The 20,816-nt window shown below is 44.4% G+C and overlaps 1 protein-coding gene across 1 annotated transcript in view; it reads left to right on the top strand.

Moving 5' to 3' along the window:
• SPTBN5 (spectrin beta, non-erythrocytic 5) overlaps positions 1-20,816 on the top strand; it is a 313,866-nt gene that overhangs the window by 259,283 nt on the left and 33,767 nt on the right. Inside the window, exons 50-59 of the mRNA XM_073586632.1 lie at positions 1,658-1,795; positions 1,912-2,156; positions 3,993-4,179; positions 4,275-4,487; positions 6,212-6,411; positions 11,117-11,321; positions 12,733-12,927; positions 13,622-13,777; positions 17,475-17,692; positions 18,408-18,597. Of these exons, the coding sequence (XP_073442733.1) occupies positions 1,658-1,795; positions 1,912-2,156; positions 3,993-4,179; positions 4,275-4,487; positions 6,212-6,411; positions 11,117-11,321; positions 12,733-12,927; positions 13,622-13,777; positions 17,475-17,692; positions 18,408-18,597 (1,947 nt within the window). The remainder of the gene's footprint in view (positions 1-1,657; positions 1,796-1,911; positions 2,157-3,992; positions 4,180-4,274; positions 4,488-6,211; positions 6,412-11,116; positions 11,322-12,732; positions 12,928-13,621; positions 13,778-17,474; positions 17,693-18,407; positions 18,598-20,816) is intronic.

Below are 20,816 nucleotides of genomic sequence, written 5' to 3'. Positions count from 1 at the left end.
TCGGCGGGATGTGTCACAGCGGCGGGGACCTGGTCCGTGGTCCTGGGCGCCCAATTAATAGGGGGAGTTTGAATGGTAGAATGTACAGAATAGAATAGTTCGTGACGCCACCTGTGGTGTTCGGCAAGTGAGATGTTAAGCCGACGCTGCTTGCAGATCCTCTGGGGCTGGTGGTGTGTTGCAGCCAAGATGGTGAAGCTCCCCACAGGTGAAGCTATAGCCCTAGAGCAGTGTAGATGTGGAGTTAGAGGAGAGGCACAAGCAGTGTTGAAGCTGGTACCCAGATGTAGCAGTGCTGGGTGTGTTGACGCAAGAATCAATGGAGGACACCAGGGCTTGTAGTTCCAAAGCTTTACTCACAGTCTGTAGTACACACAGGTGCCTGCCTCCGTACTGTGTCCTCCGGGTCAGAGGCTCAATCAACCTCCAGGTCAGATGGAATGCTCCCTTCCAACGCTCCGCCAACATGTACCTTTCTGAATGTCTCCTCTTATAGCGCCTTTAAGTGTGAAGATCTCCTGTACTGAGTTACACTGGAGTGCCTCCTGACAGATGTTCCCAAGAACTCTACTTGTACGGCAGACAGCTGTAGCCTGCTTCGGGGACTCCTCACTCTTGAGTCCCGGCTCACTATCCAAGTTGCTGTTGTGCCCCAAGTCTTAGATGTGAGTAGTGCATTTACAGCGCACTACTCCACCGGTGTCTGCTGCAGGACCATTAGCATCCATACAACCTCGGGGACCGGGCCCCGGCCTTGCGCTTAGAACTTCTAGGCAGGGTTCTCTCCTAACCCACGTCCTCTGTTCCCTTTTACTCCTTCGTTCCATACTAATCTGTCTCTCTTATGGAAGATCAGGTTTCAGTTCAAGGTCTTTCTCCTTCTTTCCTTTTCCGTGCCAGCAGACCTAGGTCACTGAGGTCTGCTGCAGCACCTCCTTCCTCCATCCCTCTCTCAGGGATCTTCTTTCCTCACTCCTCTCTGAGTGGCTTCCTCTACCAGACTGACCTGTAATCCTAAACATTCCCGCTCTTTTATGTATTCTCAACTCCACCCGCCTCCCAGCACGTTTTGTGTTCCAAGCAGGGAGCCACCAAAGGTGCTCTGCTACACTCCAAGCAGGGAGCCGCAATGTGGCTTTGCTGAACTACTGTGTTGTGTGGGGTGCAAGTGTTGGAACGTGGTCAGGAGCCTCCAACCTACCTGGATGGTGGGGCACAACACCTCAGGAGGAGGTGCAGTACCTCTGTGGCGACTGAGCCTCAGGGGCGCCATACTTCTTCTCAGCGCCGGAGTAAGAGCAACCAGATTCTGCGATCTTCTGGCTGCGCTCCGTCGGGGGAAAGCCTGTGACACCTAGTGATTTTTTTGGTTCAAGCACAAGTAGATGTCTTGTCAACACTTATGGTGGTGGAAACCATAACGTTTGGTTTTAGCCAAAGCTGTCCGAGTTCAATAAAACAAAAAAGTCAACATGTTAAAAAACTGTATTGAGTGATTATGGTTATTGTGGAATCATAACCTTTGGTCCCCGTCACGTGAATATACTCTTATGACCTACTTTACAGGGGGAGATGAAATGTCTCTGCACATGCCTGAAGGCACTTTTTTAGGTCCTCTTATATCACACACTTTACTCAGTGATCTTGAATTTTTCAGGATGGGGAGAAGATGCTGCAATCTAATCATTATGCTTCCGGTATCATCCAAACAAGACTTGATGAAATGGAGGAACTCTGGGTTGAACTGTTGGAAAAATGTGCAGAAAAGGCAAACAAACTTCAGGCTGCCTTTAAGGTGACAGAATAATGTCAGCTTCACCACCAAAACATTTTCCAGTTGTGGAGCTCTTGTCTTTATATTATAATGCCATGAATTATAAGCCAGACACTCCTCTATCTTGTATCATCCAGGCACTGCAATTCCAGCGAAGTTTAGAGGACATTGAAAAGTGGTTGGACCAAGTGGAAGCCAGGCTGGACACTGCTAATAAAGGCAAAGAGCTCATGACACTTGAGAGTCTTGGAGAGCTTGAAGAAAATGTCACTAGCCACGGAGAGAGACTCCAAGGTCTGGCAGATAAAACTCGTGAATTCCGACAGGACGGTCACTTCCTGGCAGATGAAATAGAAGACAGAGTTCGGATTCTAATTCACAGGTTTCTTATTGGTTATGAGTTTGTACTTTTTGCTTTTATTTTGGGGCTTGATTATACCAGCATTTACACTTATTAAATTCTGATAATAATTGTATATTTGGGGCAAATTTTCTAATCCTGAAATCCAACGGGCTAATTGGTGAACATCCAAATGAAAACAATGTCGTACAAAGAGTTGATTCCAGCATCATAGATTTTTTGAGGGGCGCTGGAATAAATGCCCCTGGGATTACAATGAAAAAATTCAGAAGTTCCAAATATATACACTCTAATTTTATTTTAAAGGGATTTTGTCAGCAGGTTTCTATGTAATCTGAGGGCAGTATGAGGTAGGGGCTGAGATACTGATTTCAGTGATGTGTCACTTATTAGCCTGTGTGCTGTTGTTTTAATATAATGAGTGTTTCATTAGCTGGAGATTATAACTGCTGGACTAGCTGCCACGTACCCCCTTGTCCAACCACGCCCCCACCTCTGTTTGGCAACTCACTATCAATAGGTCCAACCATGCCACCACCATTGATTGGCAGCTCTCTATCAATAGGTGCAACCACACCCCCACCACTGATTGGAAGCTCACTATCAATAGGTCCAACCAAACCCTCACCACTGACTGGCAGCTGACTATCAATAGGTCCCCCACCTCTGTTTGGCAACTCACTATCAATAGGTCCAACCATGCCCCCACCATTGATTGGCAACTCACTATCAATAGGTCCAACCATGCCCCCACCACTTATTGGAAGCTCACTATCAATAGGTCCAACCACACCACCACTATGATTGGCAACTCACTATCAATAGGTGCAACAACGCCCCCGCCACTGAGTGGAAGCTCACTATCAATAGGTCCAACCACACCCCCACCACTGACTGGCAGCTGACTATCAATAGGTCCAACCACACCTCCACCACTGATTGGCAGCTATCAATAGGTCCAATCATGCTCCCACCACTGATTAACAATTCACTATCAATAGGTCCCACCATGCCCGTACCACTGATTGACATCTGACTATCAATAGGTCCCACCACGCCCCCACCACTGACTGGCAACTCACTATCAATAGGTGCAACCACACCCTCACCACTGACTGTCAGCTGACTATCAATAGGTCCAACCACACCCCCACCACTGATTGGAAACTCACTATCAAAAGGTCCAACCACACCCTCACCACTGACTGGCAGCTATCAATAGGTCCAACCACACCCCCACCACTGATTGGCAGCTATCAATAGGTCCAATCATGCTCCCACCACTGATTGGAAGCTCACTATCAATAGGTCCAACCACGCCCCCACCACTGATTAACAATTCACTATCAATAGGTCCCACCATGCCCCTACCACTGATTGACATCTGACTATCAATAGGTCCCACCACGCCCCTACCACTGATTGGCAACTCACTATCAATAGGTGCAACCACACCCTCACCACTGACTGGCAGCTGACTATCATTAGGTGCAACCACACCCCCACCACTGACTGGCAGCTGACTATCAATAGGTCCAACCACACCCCCACCACTGATTGGAAACTCACTATCAAAAGGTCCAACCACACCCTCACCACTGACTGGCAGCTATCAATAGGTCCAACCACACCCCCACCGCATGCTACATCTAAAACCTCTGATTGTATCAAAACTGCTGAACCCAGTAAAATAAGTGATACATCATTGGATTCAGGGTCTCTTTCTCTACATTATGCTTCTCTCAGATGAGGCAGCAAAAACCTGACAGCACCTAGATTTGCAGAGATATAGTCCCAATACAAATCTCAACGTTAGGCTGACAGACTCCTTTTAAAAAACTGTTTTATTTTCATCAGATACAAGAGTCTTAATGAGCCGTTGCAGGAGTGCAGAGCAGCTATAGAAGGCAGGAAATTATTAGATCAGTTCTTCCGCGATATTGATGATGAACTGGCATGGATCGAAGAAAAGATGCCACTTGCCTCATCTAAGGAGTGCGGACAGTCACTGACCACTGCTCAGGCGTTACTAGAGAAGCACCAGGTAACATTACATAAACCGTGCAAAATAAATCTTGCAATAAAATGCAAAGACATTGTAAGAACGAGCCTAGAACATTTACACTTTCTGGTCGGCAGAACTTAGAAAATGAAATCAGCAGTCGAGAAGCATTGACTAAAGCGGTGATGGGCACTGGCCGGAAATTGGTGAGAGGAAACCATTTTGCCAGCCATGAGATTGACAATCGCTTGCGCCAGCTGGAAGTGGCTGCAGAAACTTTAAAAGCTGAAGCAGACAGGAGACGAAAGCGACTCACCCAGGCCTGCGAAGCCCAACAGTTTTTGACAGAGGTAAGTTTGGGGAAATACTAAACCTAAAAGCGTAACCGTAATTTTAATTTTTATTTCATAAATCAATAATACACATGAAAATAACCAACTTTGTAAGATATCTAATTAGAGAAATTTGCTTCGTTCTGCTCCTCGGCTGATCGTTCATTCTCAATTCACTTTTCCATTACTGAGATAGGAGATGACGGTTGGTGCTTGTAAAAGTTATGTGGAGAACTGTAAGGCTATGTACGCACGTTGCAGAAATGCTGTGGAAATTTCCGAAACATTTCCGCACTCCCGCCGCGGGTAAAATGCATGCGAATTCGCATTCATTTTTCCCACGGAAAACAAGCGTTTTGCAAGCGTTTTTTGCTTGCGGAATGCTTGCGCATTCCAAGCGATTAGCATTGCTTGGAATGAGATAGGTAGGATGCTAAAATAATAAAAAAAATAAAAAATATTGCTATTCTCACCTTCCGACGGCCCCTGATCTGCTCTGCGGCGCTCCCGGCATCTTCCGGTCTTAGTAATGCTTTGCGCGAAGGACCGGAAATGACGTCACGCTCGCGAGAGTGCAACGTCATTGCGGTCATTCGCGCAAAGCATTACTGGGACCGGAAGATGCTGGGAGTGTGGTGAGAGGCTGGAAGGACTCCCGGGGCCGCCGGAGAGTGAGTATATCACTATTTTTTATATTTTTATTCTATTTTTTACAGGATTATGGTACCCAGGACCTGGAGGACAGTCTCCTCTCCTCCAAACCCTGGGTACCATCTGCACATTTTTCGCTTACTTTGCGCATGGTGGGCATAGCCACATGCGGAAAGATTCCGCAGCGGAAAAATCTGCAGCATTAGCACAGCATTGCGGAATCCCGTAGGATTGCATGAGATGTGCTTTTTTGCGTTTTTGCGGCGATTCCGCAGCAGAAAAACACTGTGAAAACGCAAAAAAAATGCAACGTGTGCACACAGCCTAATTGTCATTTCAGGAGAACGTACAGCAGAATATTTGACTGCCTCTATCTCCTCTCTTCTCCATAGAATGTTATGAACACCAACTGTCATCTCCTATCTCAGTAATGGGAGCCTGTCTTCATCGAAAGCACATTTTTGCATTATTGAGATAGGAGATGGCAGTTGCTGCTAATAAGATGCAATGTAGATTGGAGGAAGGCCTAGGAGGGAGCTGCTAGTCGCAGAGCTTCTCCATTCTCCCTTCTGTCTACAAGGAATCATATCTGCAGTGACTGCCATCTTCTGTCTCAGTAATATATAGAAACCTGTCTTTTCTGAAAACATATTTTCCCATTACTGAAATTGATGACAGTTGGAGCTCATAACATTCTATGCAGGTGGAAGGAGGAGCTAGAGGCAGACACAGACCTTCTGCTGCAAGTTCTCCTGAAACAACAGTTACAGTTCTCCATAGAGCTTTATGAGCACCAATTGTCATTTTCTATCTTAGTAATGTAATAATCTCTCTTCACTCGATACTGATTTTACTCGTGAATTGACATTTTTTAAAATGAATGATCACTCCAGGAGGAGAAAGAAGCATATTTTTTATTTTCATGCTTCCTACTGATTTATCACCTAAAAATTTACGCCGACAGTCAATCTCTAATGGTTATGATATGCCCTTTGAGATCATACTACAGCTACGTGGCACCCCCTTGTTTGCATACTTTGCTGTATTCATTCTTGCTCTGAACCCCCTGAAACGCCTGTGATTATTTTCAGCTCTTAGAATCAGAAGTGTGGATGGCAGAGAGGGGTATTATAATTAAGTCTTCAGACAGTGGAAAAAATGAAGAATCCACCCAAGCGCTAGTGCGGAAATTAGATACCACCATACGGGACCTGGAAGGCTTCTCCCCAAGAATCAACAAGCTGAAAGAAACCGGAAAAAGTTTGGAAAGTGATAACGAGAACCCAGAAAGGTATCACAAATATGTCTAAATGAAGGCTCGCTTCATTATTTGTAGGGTCCTTATCTCTGGGACCGGTATTGATCTTAAGAATGGAGGGACCACAGCTCTGGTAAAGTGCACAGTTTTGTTTGTTTGTTTTTCCCTGCACAGCAGTGCTGCGCTGTTCAGCTAGATCCTAATTTGTCGTAATGTGATATCCAAATTATTTGTTTGTTTATTTAGTAAAAATAAAAACCGCTACAGAGTAAAGTACATTATGTATGTCTGTTGGAATAAGTTTGGTGCAACAACTGTTTGAGTGTACACTTTTTAGATTTGTATGCTGTTTATAAAGTTAAAAAAAAACTCTCAGAGGCTCACACAGGGATAGCATGTGACTGTATTTCCTGTTTTCCTGTGTCTGTGTATGAGAGAAGCAGCCTGCTGTAGATTCTGCACAGATAGAGACACACAAATGATTTATTCCTGATCTATTAAGCTTATCATATGTTGTTCCTGATTGTTCCTGAATAAAGAAGCTCTGTTGACACACACTTGGAGTGTATCCTAAATAATCTGCTGCCAACAGGTTAGGGTCCCAGAGTGACACAGAACCCCAGAGTGACACAGACACAGAAGAACCAAGTCAGCCTCCAGTCAGGAGATCAGAAAGGCCAAACAAAGGTATCCCAGCTAGACACCTTTCTTATAAGGTCAGAACACTTCCTGAAACAGAGTCACAGTCATGGCGACAGATGCAAAAACTGCCTGTTCACGAGAAGCAGAAGTGGATAAATGATGCTAATGAAGAGATGGAGTCCCTTCACCAACTCCAGACATGGGAGCTTACTGAGCTACCACAAGGAAGAAGAGCTATCGGATGTAAGTGGGTCTTCAAAAACAAATATGACTAAGAAGGTATAGTTCACCGGTTTAAGGCAAGATTGGTCGCAAAAGGGTGCTCGCAAAAGTATGGTGAAGATTATGATGCTACATTTTCTCCAGTTGCGAAGCAAACCACATTCAGAACTTTTATGTCCGTAACTGCAGTTCAGCAGATGACACTGAGACATTTTGACATCAAAACAGCCTTCCTACATGGTGACATTGAAGAAGAGTTGTACATGAGCCAACCCGAGGGATATATTAAAAAGAGTGAAGAGCACCTTGTTTGTAAAATGCAAAAATCTCTGTATGTACTTAAGCAGTCGGCAAGAGCTTGGAACTCGAAAATGAACAAAGTTTTGATGGATGTAGGATTTAAAAGATCTCAAGCTGATCCATGTTTGTATAAGAAAAATGTAACGAAGGAGTGGATGTATGTTCTCCTATATGTAGATGATGTAAATGGGTCGCCCTCCCAGGGCTGTGGGGTACTCGGTACCGGGCCGGTGTCAGCGGGATGTGTCACAGCAGCGGTGACCTGGTTCGTGGCCCTGGGCGCCCAAGTATTAGGGGAGATTGAATGGTGGAATGTAGTTAATGGAATAGTTCGTGACGCCACCTGTGGTGTTCGGCAAGTGAGATGTTAAGCCGACGCTGCATGCAGATCCACTGGGACTGATGGTATGGTGCAGCAAAGAAGTAAAAGCTCCCTACAGGTGAAGCTGTAGTCCCAGGGCAGTGTAGATGTGGTTGGCATGGGGATGTAGTAGTGCCGGAAGGGTAGGAAGCAGACAAAGACACAGCGGGGTGCAATTTCTGTACCTTTACTTGATAAATGCAGTCCAGGGTCCTGATTACAGATGGTACTGGAGCAGGCTAGCCTGGAAGCAGCTCAGGGATTCTCTCTCAGCAGATGGGCTGTGCAGTCTCCTTCTTAGCGCTTATTTGAGTGAAGTACTCCTAGTACTAAGTTACACTGAAGTTCCTCCTAATTCTCTTCTACTAGCACTCCTCGTATGGCAGACAGCTGTAGCCGCTATTCCTCTCTTGGCTCACTTTGTGCTGTTGTGCCTCCGAGTCTTAGATGGGGTAGGGCATTTACAGCCTCCTACTCCTCTGGTGTCTGTTGCAGGACCATTAGTATCCGTACAACTGTGGAGACCAGGCTCCAGTTCATGCGCTCTCGCTGTGAGGGAGCTCTCTTTCCTCAGTTCATCCTCCAGCTTCTCTCCACACGTCTGTACACTTCACCCTCCTCACACTAACTGACCACTCCTTCCTTTTGGCCCTCAGAGAACATTCCTCCCTTCAAATCCGGTTCAGAGTCCCCCTGCTGGCCTGGAGTGGAACTGTGTTGCATGTATAGGTTAACTGCGAGAGAGACCCTTCACTGCTTCCAAGCCTGGCATTACCCTCCCTGGAGGAAGGCAAAGCCACTGTGGCGGCCATACTCCTGGGGGCGCCACATAAACATGGGTCATCAAGGTGAAAAGGAAATTGCAAAGCTAGGTGAAATTATCAACCAGCACTTTGAGACTAAGTACCTTGGAAATGTGACATATTATTTGGGAATCCAAAGTTCTAAAATTTCTGCGATACTAAACCAGTTTGGAATGTCAAAAGCCAGAGGTTCGTCAACACCGATGGCTCTGTCCTACTTAAAGTTGGAAGGAGAAGAAGATCTGTTACCCAACAATGAAAGTTACAGACCAGCAGTTGGGGGGCTTCTATACATAGCAACCACAATTTGTTCGGATATCACAGTCACAGTCGGAATTCTCTGCCGACGTGTAAGCAAGCCGTTGCCAAAGAGACAGGAATGCAATTAACAGAATTCTTAAAGAAACTCAAAGGATAAATCTTAAGATATCTGCATCAGGAGATCTCACTTCTCAGAGGTTATGTGGATGCAGATTGGGCTGGAGATTCAAGTGACCAGAAATCAACAAGTGGCTTCTTGTTCAAGTTAGTAGAAAATTCAATTTCTTGGTCCAGCAGAAAACAAGTGTCAGTCGCATTATCTTATACAGAATATATGTCTGCTGCTTATGCAAGTGTGACACCCCAGAGTCCGGTTGTCATAATGACATTGCCTCCCTCTAAGAGGTGAAGTCATGCTTGGAGGCAGAAAGGGACCCCCATGCCAGGTAATAGATTAAATCACAATTCCTGCTGCAGGTCAGAAAAGGGAGATGCCTTATAAATTCTGGCCAGCAGAGGGGGTTGGTGAGTCCGCTAGAAGTCAGCTGAGGGGGTTGTCATGGAAACGAGAGCAGCTGTGAGAAAATAACAAGGCAGTTAAAACGTGAGGTAAAAAGATCTTTCTGGAAGATCCTGTCAGTTCAAGACAGGCAGCTGATCTGTGAAGAAGGAAAGGACACGAGCAGAGACGGAGAGGCTCTGGAAAGCTAAAATACTGCATATAGCAGACCCCTGAGCGAAGCGCTAATAGGGAGAAAAGGGACGTCAGAGACCTTGGTGTCAGGAGCTTTACGCCCTGATCACAGAATATGAAATTGTAAATTCCTGTGCAACATTGAACACCTGAGGGCACGACCGCAGATAAGGAGCCCGGGGCCGACGGTGAAAAGGACGGTACCTGTGGAATAGGCTCATGCTGACAGCCGTACAGGTTAGTGAAATCATCACACAATTGAGGGTTGCAGCATAGTTATAAACAGCGGAGACCCACACACAAAGCGCAGAAGGAAGGTCCTAAATCCCCACCTGGCAAGGTGGATCCCCTGAATGCCCCCAGGCGAGCCGGACTCATTCCATCACCTGTATGTGGTACTCCGGATCACAGCCAATTACCAGTAAAAGATAAAGAAACTGCACCTCTGTGTGTCTTTCTCTCATTTCTCTGCACCCCAACGTTCACAGCCATCTTAACTATTAATCTAACATCTTTACTCTGGGACTATTGCTCTACCTGTGGAGAGCTATTTTTACCTCAGCTACGACACACCAACAGTCTCAGGGGAACAACACCGCAGCGCTGGTCACCTCTGACCAGAATACCAGAGGTGGCGTCACGTATTTAAACATCTATAAACTTTGCTTTCATTTTTACCACATAAATACCACACAACTTTCCCTTATTTTATTACTGGATGCCTCTGGGCCACGGACCGGGTCGCCGCCGCCGTGACACCGTCCCCCATTGAAGTTGATGGGCCCGGTACCGAGTACCCCCAGGCCCCGTGGGGGTACTCCACAAGTCAAGAAGTAATTTGGTTGAAACTACTTTTGGAAGATTTTGGCAAGCCATTAGCTCAACCAACAGTTATCTATGAGGAAAACCAAGGATGTTTTAAACTTGCCAGCAGTGAGAAGATTAGTGCAAAGACTAAGCACATTGAAGTAAAACATCACCACTTACGTGACTTAGTGGAATGTGGTGTACTCGAGTTTGTTTATTGCGAGTCTGACAAGATGATAGCTGATGGTATGACAAAGCCATTATAAAGAGCCAAGTTCGTGCACTTCAGAACCGCAATGGGACTAACAGGATAAGTAGTTGTTGAGTTGGGGTGTTGGAATATGTTTGGTGCAACAACTTCATTCCTGTCTGAGTGTTCAGTTGCTAGATTTGTATGCTGTTTATAAAGTTAAAATAAAAAACTCCCAGAGGCTCAAACAGGGAGAACATGTGACTGTATTTCCTGTTTTTCTTGTGTCTGTGTATAAGAGAAGCAGCATGCTGTAGATGCTGCACAGATAGAGACATACAAATGATTTATTCCTGATCTATTAAACTTATCATATATTGTTCCTGAATAAAGAAGCTCTGTTATCACATGCTTGGAGAGTATCCTGAAAAATCTGCTGCCAACAATGTCTCTTGTAGTTCCACAGTGATCCCAAAACTACAGTCAGTTCTGAGGGAATATCACTCCCTGCTGGAGAAAGCCGAGGTGCGCAGAGGTCACTTACAGCAGCAATATCAGCTGTTCCAGTATCTAAAAGAAGCCGATACCGTCGAGGCCTGGCTGCTTAGCAAGAAGACTACGGCTGAATCTGATGACTTTGGACAAGATGTGGAAAGCTTTAAGGTAAAGGAGCGTGTGTTAATCGCCTGCAGGAATCATTGTGCTGTATTAAGAATACACAGAATTTGCTTATAGGGGTTTGCCTTTTACTTAGATGGGTAAAATTGAAAAGTGGGTGTAAAAACTAGCCACTTTGCAATTTACTTCCTTTTAAAGTTCCCAATCTTTAGCGATATTAATGCTATAGTGTCCGGCTCATTGCCCAGGTTACTGGAAACCTTTGCAGCTTGTCAGCGGCGGCCGGTTTCCTATGTAAGGTCTTTGCTATGGAGTTTACATGTGCTGCTTTGAAGCTTCAGTGCCTCTGCACTCCTCCTCCAATCCTGCAGGGGCAATGTTACCTCTGCTTGCAGAATGGGACAGCACGCAGTTTGGGCCAGTGGCGCAGCCATGCCGTTGGTTCGAACTGTCAGTCATCAAGAGTGCGTTGTCCCCAACAAACAGGGAGCTGGGAAGCTGGATAGCGGGGTGTCCCTAAAGGCAGAAGACGAGACAAACCCTTTAGGGTGTGACAGGTAAAGCATCTATCATTAATATCTACTAGAGATGAACGGATCGCTTTGTGCAACCCAAACCAGTGCTGTCGGATCATGTACAGAAGCTCCACGAATTTCTTTAGTTCCGAGTTCCCCAACGCAGCATTTGATTTTCCGGCCTAGCATCAGGTCTCATTTTATTCTCCAGCCAGGTGCATGGGTGATGACTCGCCTGACTGGCTAACAATAAGCCAAGCCTTTGATCCGGGAGGGTGAGGAAATCCTCCTGTCCATGGCCAGAGAGCACCGACCTGGCCAGTGGATTGGGGTTGCAGAAAGCGATTCGCTCATCTCTATTATCTACTGTATATTATAATTAGAGATGAGTGAATTTGTTTGGATTTTGTCCCCGAATCTGATTTTGACATATTCGGGCCATATTCAAACAATATTCGTGCCGAATGTATGACTTATGATCGATTCCGAACATATTCGGTAATTTTTTATTCCCATTGACTCTAATGAGGTTCGGCTATGTTTGACATATATTACAAAAACAATATTCAAATCCGATCATGTTCGGAACTGAATCCAAACAAATTCGCTCATCTCTAATTATAATGCAGGAAATTGTATTTCTACTATTGTGTAGTTGTCGTTTTTCTGTTTTGCATTTGTGGCGCCTTTCGCCAGTGTCCTCTAGAACTACTCTGCCACCTGCTGGCTGTAACACTGCAGTAAAGCATAGCTGAGTGGTTGTTCAGGCGGTATATTACTTTTTGGTATGGATTGCCTACCATACATATCTCAGGGTCTGCACAAGTATTGGGGAGGGACTGCAGAATAGAGAGGTAAGTTCTTGGAGGTAAATGGTTACTTGTCAGTGGAAACACACCTTTAGATTTTCTGGTTATGTGTTTTCCCTTTTCTCTTTACAGGTCTTAGAGAAACAGTTTGAGAACTTTGTCAAGGAAGTAGAGACTTTGGGTAAAAGCAAAGTGTGGTCTCTAAATGAGTTGGCATCAGGACTGCTGAAAGAGTCTCACGGCCAGGCTGAAGGAATAAAGAAGAAAGCAGAGGAGGTGAACCGCACTTGGGATTCCCTCTGTCAGTCAATCGAAAACCGTGCTAAGGTACCGTATGTGCTTTATATAATTACAGGAACCTTAGCCTCTTTAAAAAGGTCCAGCTTTATTATAAGCTTAGCATCCACTGGGCCCCCCCCCCGTCTTGCCAGGGCTCCGGCACTTGCCCAGGTCCGCCGGGTGCTGACGCCGGCCCTGGGTAGGGAAGGGAAAAAAGGTAATAGGCTCACTTACAAGGGTGGGCAATTCAGTGTGAAAAACACTTGTACTCACATAGGAACCATGGTAGACCTTGTTTGGTCAAGATGAGCTGCAGGGAGTGTAGGAACTCACCAGGCTGGTATCCAAGTCCGAAATGGAAGACGGGTCCCTGAGGATTTGTCTCCAGCACCACTGGGGAAATGTTAAAGCATAAATTTTACTGTGCAATTAAAAACATGGTGAGAAAAAGATAGAAAAAAGATCAAGAATCCATAAGGTTACGTGTTTTGGGTTAACAGTCCTTATTCATAGCTGGGACTGATGTAAAAAATGCCAATAGTTTTGATGAAAACTATTTAGTGAATGCCGCTTTTCAGATTATGGGTAAACTTACTTTTCTTCTTGAATGGATAGGATGGAGCTAAGACCCCTTTTTATTGCATAAGCACTATGGTGTTTTATATTTTGGAGAAATGTTTTTTAATGTATGAGAACTGATGTTACAAGTGTTTCCTTTTCAACTTCTCTTATTTATTATTAGATTTTGGCCAAAGCTCAGCAGGTCCATCAATTTGATCATGAGGTTGATGAATTACTCTGCTGGATACAAGAGAAAGAAGTCATGGTGAACACGGATGACTATGGTTATGACCTGATGGGGGTGCAGACTTTGATAAGCCAACATGAGGGTTTTGAAGTGAGTGACTTTTACTGACAAATTCCATCTTTAGTCAATCTTGACGTAACTACTTACATTTATAATAGTTACTTCGCCTTTATATTACTGTAAGTAATTTTGTATTGGTGTAGACCAGTGGTGGTGAACCTATGGCACGCGTGCCAGAGGGGGCATGCAGAGCCCTCCTGTTGGGCATGCACCATCTCCTCAAAACTAGAAGACGGCGGGGGAGGGGGAGTGGTGGAGCAGCGGGTCGCAGGAGGCAGGAGCCGGCGGCTGCGGCTGTAACTGTGCCCGCTGCTAAAGAGAAATGAATATTCACTGCACTGGCAATGAATATTCATCTCTTATAGCTCGCACAGTTTCAGCTGCAGCCGCCGACTTCCAGCAGCTGCTGGGCTGTCAAGAGTGCCCGCTCATTAAGGAAATGAATAGTCACCTCTCTCCACTCCCATAGGCGTGGAGTGAATATTCATTCCCTTAATGAGCGGGGACACATGATCGGCTGGCCGCAGGAGCTGCTGGCACCGGAACAAGATGCTGCGAGGGCGCGCAGGGAAGGTAAATAGGATTTTTTTTAATGCTTTTATTATGGGGGCCTTACATACAATGATAGGGATGAGGAACCATGTATACCAGGACAGGGATGAGGAGCCATGCATACAAATATGGTCATAAGGAGCCATGCATACCAGGACAAGGATGAGGAGCTATGTAGACAGGGATGGGGATAAGGAGCCATGCATATAAAGATAGGGATGAGGAGTCAGCATACCAGAATAGGGGTGAGGAACCATGCAGACAAGGATAGGGATGAGGAACCAGCATACCAGGATAGGGATGAGGAGCCATGCAGACAAGGATGGGGATAAGGAGCCATGCAGAGAAGGATGGGGATATGCAGACGAGGATGGGAATAAGGAGCCATGCAGAGAAGGATGGGGATATGCAGAGAAGGATGGGGATAAGGAGCCATGCAGACAAGGATGGGGATGAGAAACCATGCATACCAGAATAGGGTGTTATGATTCGGTCACCGCGGAGGATTACGGGAAGTTAGCTAAGCAACCACGAAACCAGAAAGGTTGACTACTTAGCGAATTGCAGACCCCTAAACACAACATTATGAGACAATGCATACCTGGCTTATACTAGAGTCAATAATAATGATGATTTCGTGTCAAAATTAGGTGCCTCGGCTTATACTCAGGTTGGCTTATTCACGAGTATATACTGTATTTAATTTTATTTATTGTGAGGCCATTATACTGTATGGAGCACGATGTGAGCACATTATACAGTATGGAGCATCCCGTGGGGCCATCATACAATAAGGAACGTCACATGGGGCCATTATACAGTATGAGGCGTCACGTGTGGCCATTATACAGTATGGAGCATCGTGTGGGGTCATTATACAGTATGGAGCATCGTGTGGGGTCATTATACAGTATGGAACATTGTATGAGGCCATCATACAGTATGGAGAATCACGTGGGGCCATTATACAGCATGGAGCATCGTGTGGGGCCATTATGCAATATGGAGCATCATGTCGGGCCATTATACAGTATGGAGAATCACATGGGGCCATTATACAGTATGGAGCATCGTGTGGGGCCATTATGCAGTATGGAGCATCGTGTGGGGCCATTATGCAGTATGGAGCATCACGTGGGGCCATTATACAGTATGGAGCATCGTGTGGGGCCATTATGCAATATGGAGCATCATGTCGGGCCATTATACAGTATAGAGAATCACGTGGGGCCATTATACAGTATGGAGCATCGTGTGGGGCCATTATGCAATATGGAGCATCATGTCGGGCCATTATACAGTATGGAGAATCATGTGGGGCCATTATACAGTATGAAGCATCGTGTGGGGCCACTATGCAGTATGGAGCATCATGTCGGCCCATTATACTGCATGGAGCACTATGTGGAGCCCATTACACTTTATGCAGGACTATGTGGGGGCTATTACACTGTATGGAGGTCTATGTGGAGCCATTATACTGTATGGTGGGCTGTGTGGGGATTACAGTTGGAGAATCATACTGTGATGGGGTCACCATTCTTTATTGGGGGAACTGAGGGAGAGGGTACAGTAGGGTCATCATACTGTGCGTGTGGAGGAGTTCACTGTTGGGGTATCATACTGTGTTTGGGAGCACTTTTGTTTGCATCATACTTTATTTGTTTTATTCAAGGTTTTTTTTTATTCTTTGTTATTACCTATTTAAATTAGGCCATTGGCCATATGCTTTTTACTGCTGTTACAAATATCAAGGTTGGCCTGCAACTTTCTGCAAGCTTTTAACCTTGGCCCTCTGTGTATTTGAGTTTGATATCCCTGCCTTAAAGGGTTTGTTCTCATCATGATAAAGGGTTACAATTGCAAAGAGGTTGTAAAAAACAAACAACTTTACAATTTTATTTTAGATTAAAAATCCTCTCCATTCTCAAGAACAGACCTTCACTACAATTATTGGCTAGTATCTTAGGCTTAGAGTGCAGCGCTTACAAGCTCTTTGATATTGACTATAGCGCACTAATGTATGAGTTGTTTTTCTAATCTAAAACTTCTGTATTCAGGGCACTTTGCGAGAACTAAGTGGGTTTTGGATTTCAGTTTGGGCACTTAGTCTCTAAAAGGTTCGCCATCACTGGTGTAGACCATTTAAAGGGGTTGTCCAGGCTTAGGACAAAAGTCTGTAGTCATTCTGCATGCTGTCATAATACGGCAGCCTCTGGTCACACAGAGTGAGTGCAGAACTTTTGATCTGGACAACCCTTTTGATAACTAGGTTTTATTTCCATACAGGCTGTTGTATGATGGTCATTCATGACATTATTCTCCAATTCCACAGTTAAGCAAATCTGTCACCAGATTTCACAATATAAACTACTTGCATTATTAAACAGTTCTGTGACATAAGTATGTTGTACTTACTATGAAAATAAACATAAAAACAACTGTATAATCCTTTGTAAAAGTACTATTCCATGTCTATCCACCTAGCTCCTCAGTGTCCCTCCTCCCTGCTTGGATCTCTCACAGTTCGATACAAGCTGCAGCTTTCAGTCAGGTTGGGTACGCGGAGACTGAATACACTTTGACTCATTAGCTGACTCTCGTGCCGGAGTCACCAAATGCTCATCCTAATATCAGAATTATTTAACCATTTTGACATAAATTTTCAAAGCAAATACAACTGCATCATCCAGTATAGGAGATCAGTTTTGCAATGTATACAGTTTGTATGGTGAAATTTGGTAACAGATCTCAGCAATTTGATGTAGAATTGATATGAAACAATACTGTTCCTTGAAAGGAAGCTAAACAATATACGGTAATCTTGCTCCTGTCAGGTTCTTACTGCAGCATCAGCACTGTTGTCTGGTACGCTGCTGCCATGTCCACCCGTTAGGAGGTTCTAGGGAATTTTATCCTCTCCTATATTGGCTGTTCACGTTGAAAATTTAAACACACAATTGGACCAAACATTAAATGGGCAACAAACCATTAAGCTACTCAAGGATATAATCTCGATGCCCTTGTTGGTGCCCATCAGTGGCTGCGATGGAGGCAGACGTCAGTGATGTGTTGGCATGATCATGTTCTCCAGAACCTTACAATATTTGCTTGTCTCATTATTAAGTTTCTCCATACCAATTATATTTAATGTAGTAGTAACATTTTATTACAGAGGGATCTGGCGGCCATTAAAAAAGAAATGGATCAAGTCATTAAACAGGGACAGTCTGTATGTCAGCTACACCCTCCGGTGCAGAAGAAGGTGGCTGAGAGACTGGAAGAAGTGGCCAAGAGCTGGGGAAATCTAATAACCAAATCCCAAGAAAGGAAAGAAAAACTGACCCAAGCTGAACAAGTGCAGATGTATTTCAGCGAATGTGGCGAGCTCATGTAAGTGCACAGGCAGGAAAAAGGGATTGATTACTTTAGTAAGTAAAGCGTGCACTATTAAAGTGTGGGGTGCAGCTTTTGTCTATTAGGGTACTAAATACTGACTCCGGGGTACAGTGAATGCAATGATTAAAGGGTATTTACCACCAAGTTTTTGCTATGCAATCTGAGAGCAGCATGATATAGGGACAGAGACACTGATTCCCGTGATGCATCTCTTTCTGGGCTACTTCCTTTAGTTTTGATAAAATCACTTTTTTTTCTGCTGCAGATCTAGCAGATGTCTGAATGCTGAGCTCTGTACAACCCGCCCACACCACAGATTGGTAGCTTGCTACCAATCAGTGGTGAAGGCGGAGTTATACCGAGCTCATGTATGAGGAGGACTACATGTCAGCAGTTTTACTAGTCCTCTAGTGATAATCTCCTGATGATACCAATGATTCCATCAAGGCTACAGAAAGCAGTGCAGTAATTGACACATTGCTGGAATCAGGGTCTCTGTCTCTACATCATGCTGCTGTCAGATTAGGTAGCAAAAACCTGGTAACAGATGAAGGGAAGCTACCGTTCTAATTTATGATTTACTAATGAATAGGAAATTTTTTAGTTTTTATTACCTGCACAGATTTTGGCCATTTTCAGTTTTGTAGAAATGTCTGCTGAGTTTGCATTGATGATATATTGCTCATGTTGATCTCTCCCACATTAACAGAGTCTGGGAAAGAGAGATTCATGCGCTAATGATATCTGAGGAGCTGACAAGTGATCTGGCCGGGGCAGAGCAGCTGATTAAACGGCACGAGGAATACAAGAGAGAGATCGACCGGCATCGGGGAAAGTATGAAGAGCTTCAACGAACGGGGAAGAGTCTCCTGGAGAAGAAGCACTTTATGTCTTTTGAGGTTAAACCCACTATCGTATATGTAATATATCTTGATGCCCCAATGACTCTATGAATGTCAAAAAGTTATTCTCCACTAGTCCAATAAGAGGAGAATTGGCCCCTTTAACCCCTTCACCCCAGGCCTGTTTTCACCTTCCTGACCAGGCCAAATTTTACAATTCCAACCAGTGTCACTTTATATGGCAATAACTCATGAACGCTTCAACGGATCCCACTGATTCTGAGACTGTTCTTTCATGACGTTTTGTACGTCATGTTAGTGGTAAATTTAAGCTGATAGTGTTTGTACTTATTTGTGAAAATATCGGAATATCGGCGAAAATTTTGAACATTTCCCAATTTTCAAACTTTTTACTTTTATGCCCTTAAATCAGAGAGTTACATCACACAAAATAGTTAATAAATAACATTCCCCACATGTCTACTTTACATCAGCACAATTTTTTATTTATTTTTTTTTTTTTGCTAGGAAGTTAGAAGGGTTAAAAGTTGACCAGCGATTTCTCAATTTTCCAACACAATTTACAAAACCAAATTTTTTTAGGGACCACATCACATTTGAAGTGACATTGAGGGGCCTATATGACAGAAAATACCCCAAAGTGACCATTTTAAAAAATGCACACCTCAAATTGGTTAAAACACCCAAGAAGTTTATTAACCCTTCAGGTGCTTCACAGGAATTAAAGCAATGTGAAAGGAAAAAAATTAAAAATTTCCTTTTTCCCATGAAAACGTTGATTTAGCCTCACAATTTGCATTTTCAAAGGGTATTAGGAGAAAATAGACCATTCAATTTATTGAGCAATTACTCCTGAGTGCGCAGATACCTCATATGTGGTGGAAAACTGTTTGGGTGCACCGCAGGCTCGGAAGGGAAGGAGCGCCATTTGACTTTTGGAACGCAAAATTGTCAGGAATAGAGAGAGTAAACGCCATGTCGGGTTTGGAGAGCCGCTGATGTGCCTAAACGGTGGAATGCCCCCACAAGTGAACTCATTTTCGAAACTACACCGCTTAAGGAACTTACCTAGATGTGTGGGGAGCACATTGAATCCACAGATGCGTCACAAAATTTTATAACGTTGAGCTATAAAAATGAAAAAAAAAACTTTTTTTCCCACAAAAATGTTGCTTCAGTCCCAAATTTTTCATTTTCACAAGGGTTAAAGGAGAAAATGGACCATGCAATTTTTTGTGCAATTTGTCCTGAGTACAATGATACCCCATATGTGGGGGAAAACTGCTGTTTGGGCACACGGCAGGTCTCGAAAGGGAAGGAGCGCCAACTGAATTCTGAAGCTCAATTTTGGCTGCAATAGATTGCGGCTGCCATGTCACATTTGAAGAGCCCCTGACATGCCAAAACAGCAGAAACCCCCACAAGTGGCCCCACTTGGGAAACTACACCTCTTGAGAAATTCATCTAGGGCTGTATTGAGCATTTTTAATCTTCAGGTGATTCACAGAATTGTATAACATTAGGCTGAGTAAATGGAAAATTACAATTTTTTCCACTAAAATGTTACTTTGGCCCCAGGTTTTTTAATTTTCAAAAGGGTATAATAGGAGAAAATAAATGGTACAATTTCCTTCTACATGCTGCGATCACTATCAATCATGGTATTTAGGGGGTTAAATAGCCCATGGATGTGCGGCACCACTTCTGGCTGTGACAGCCAGAGCTCGGCTGTCGAACCTGCGGGCACAACTCGTGTGCCCGCATGATCGCCATGAGATAATTTATGTCATTTTGAGGGAACCCCTTCTCGACCATGACATAAGCTTATATCAGATGTTGTGAAGGGATTAAAGGGAATCGGTCAGCAGGTTTTTGATATGTAATCTGAGGGCAACATGAGGTAGGGGCTGAGGCACTGATTACAGCGATGTGTCACTTATTAGGCTGTGTGCTTCTGTTTCAATACAATCAGTTCTTTCTCAGCAGGAGATTATCACTGTCAGGCAAGCTGCCCAAGTACATCCTAGTCCAACCACGTCCCCAGCACTGATTAGAAACTTACTGTCAATATAAAATGCACACAGAAAATTGATAATCAGAGGTATGGGAGGATTAACTTTGTGAGCTCTGCCACATTTACAGCAGAGAAATCTCTGATTATAACACAACTGCTGCACCCAGTAAATTAAGCGACACCGCTGGAATCAGGTTATCTTAACTTGCATTCCTCTGCTCTCAGATGAGGATACAAAAAC

The sequence above is a fragment of the Dendrobates tinctorius genome, unplaced genomic scaffold, assembly GCF_039654945.1.
Source record: "Dendrobates tinctorius isolate UK_male_01 unplaced genomic scaffold, ASM3965494v1 ptg000010l, whole genome shotgun sequence".
Classification (NCBI taxonomy): Eukaryota; Metazoa; Chordata; class Amphibia; order Anura; family Dendrobatidae; genus Dendrobates; species Dendrobates tinctorius.
The sequence above is the reverse complement of the archived record's forward strand: the minus strand, read 5'-3'. Positions and strand labels throughout refer to the sequence as shown.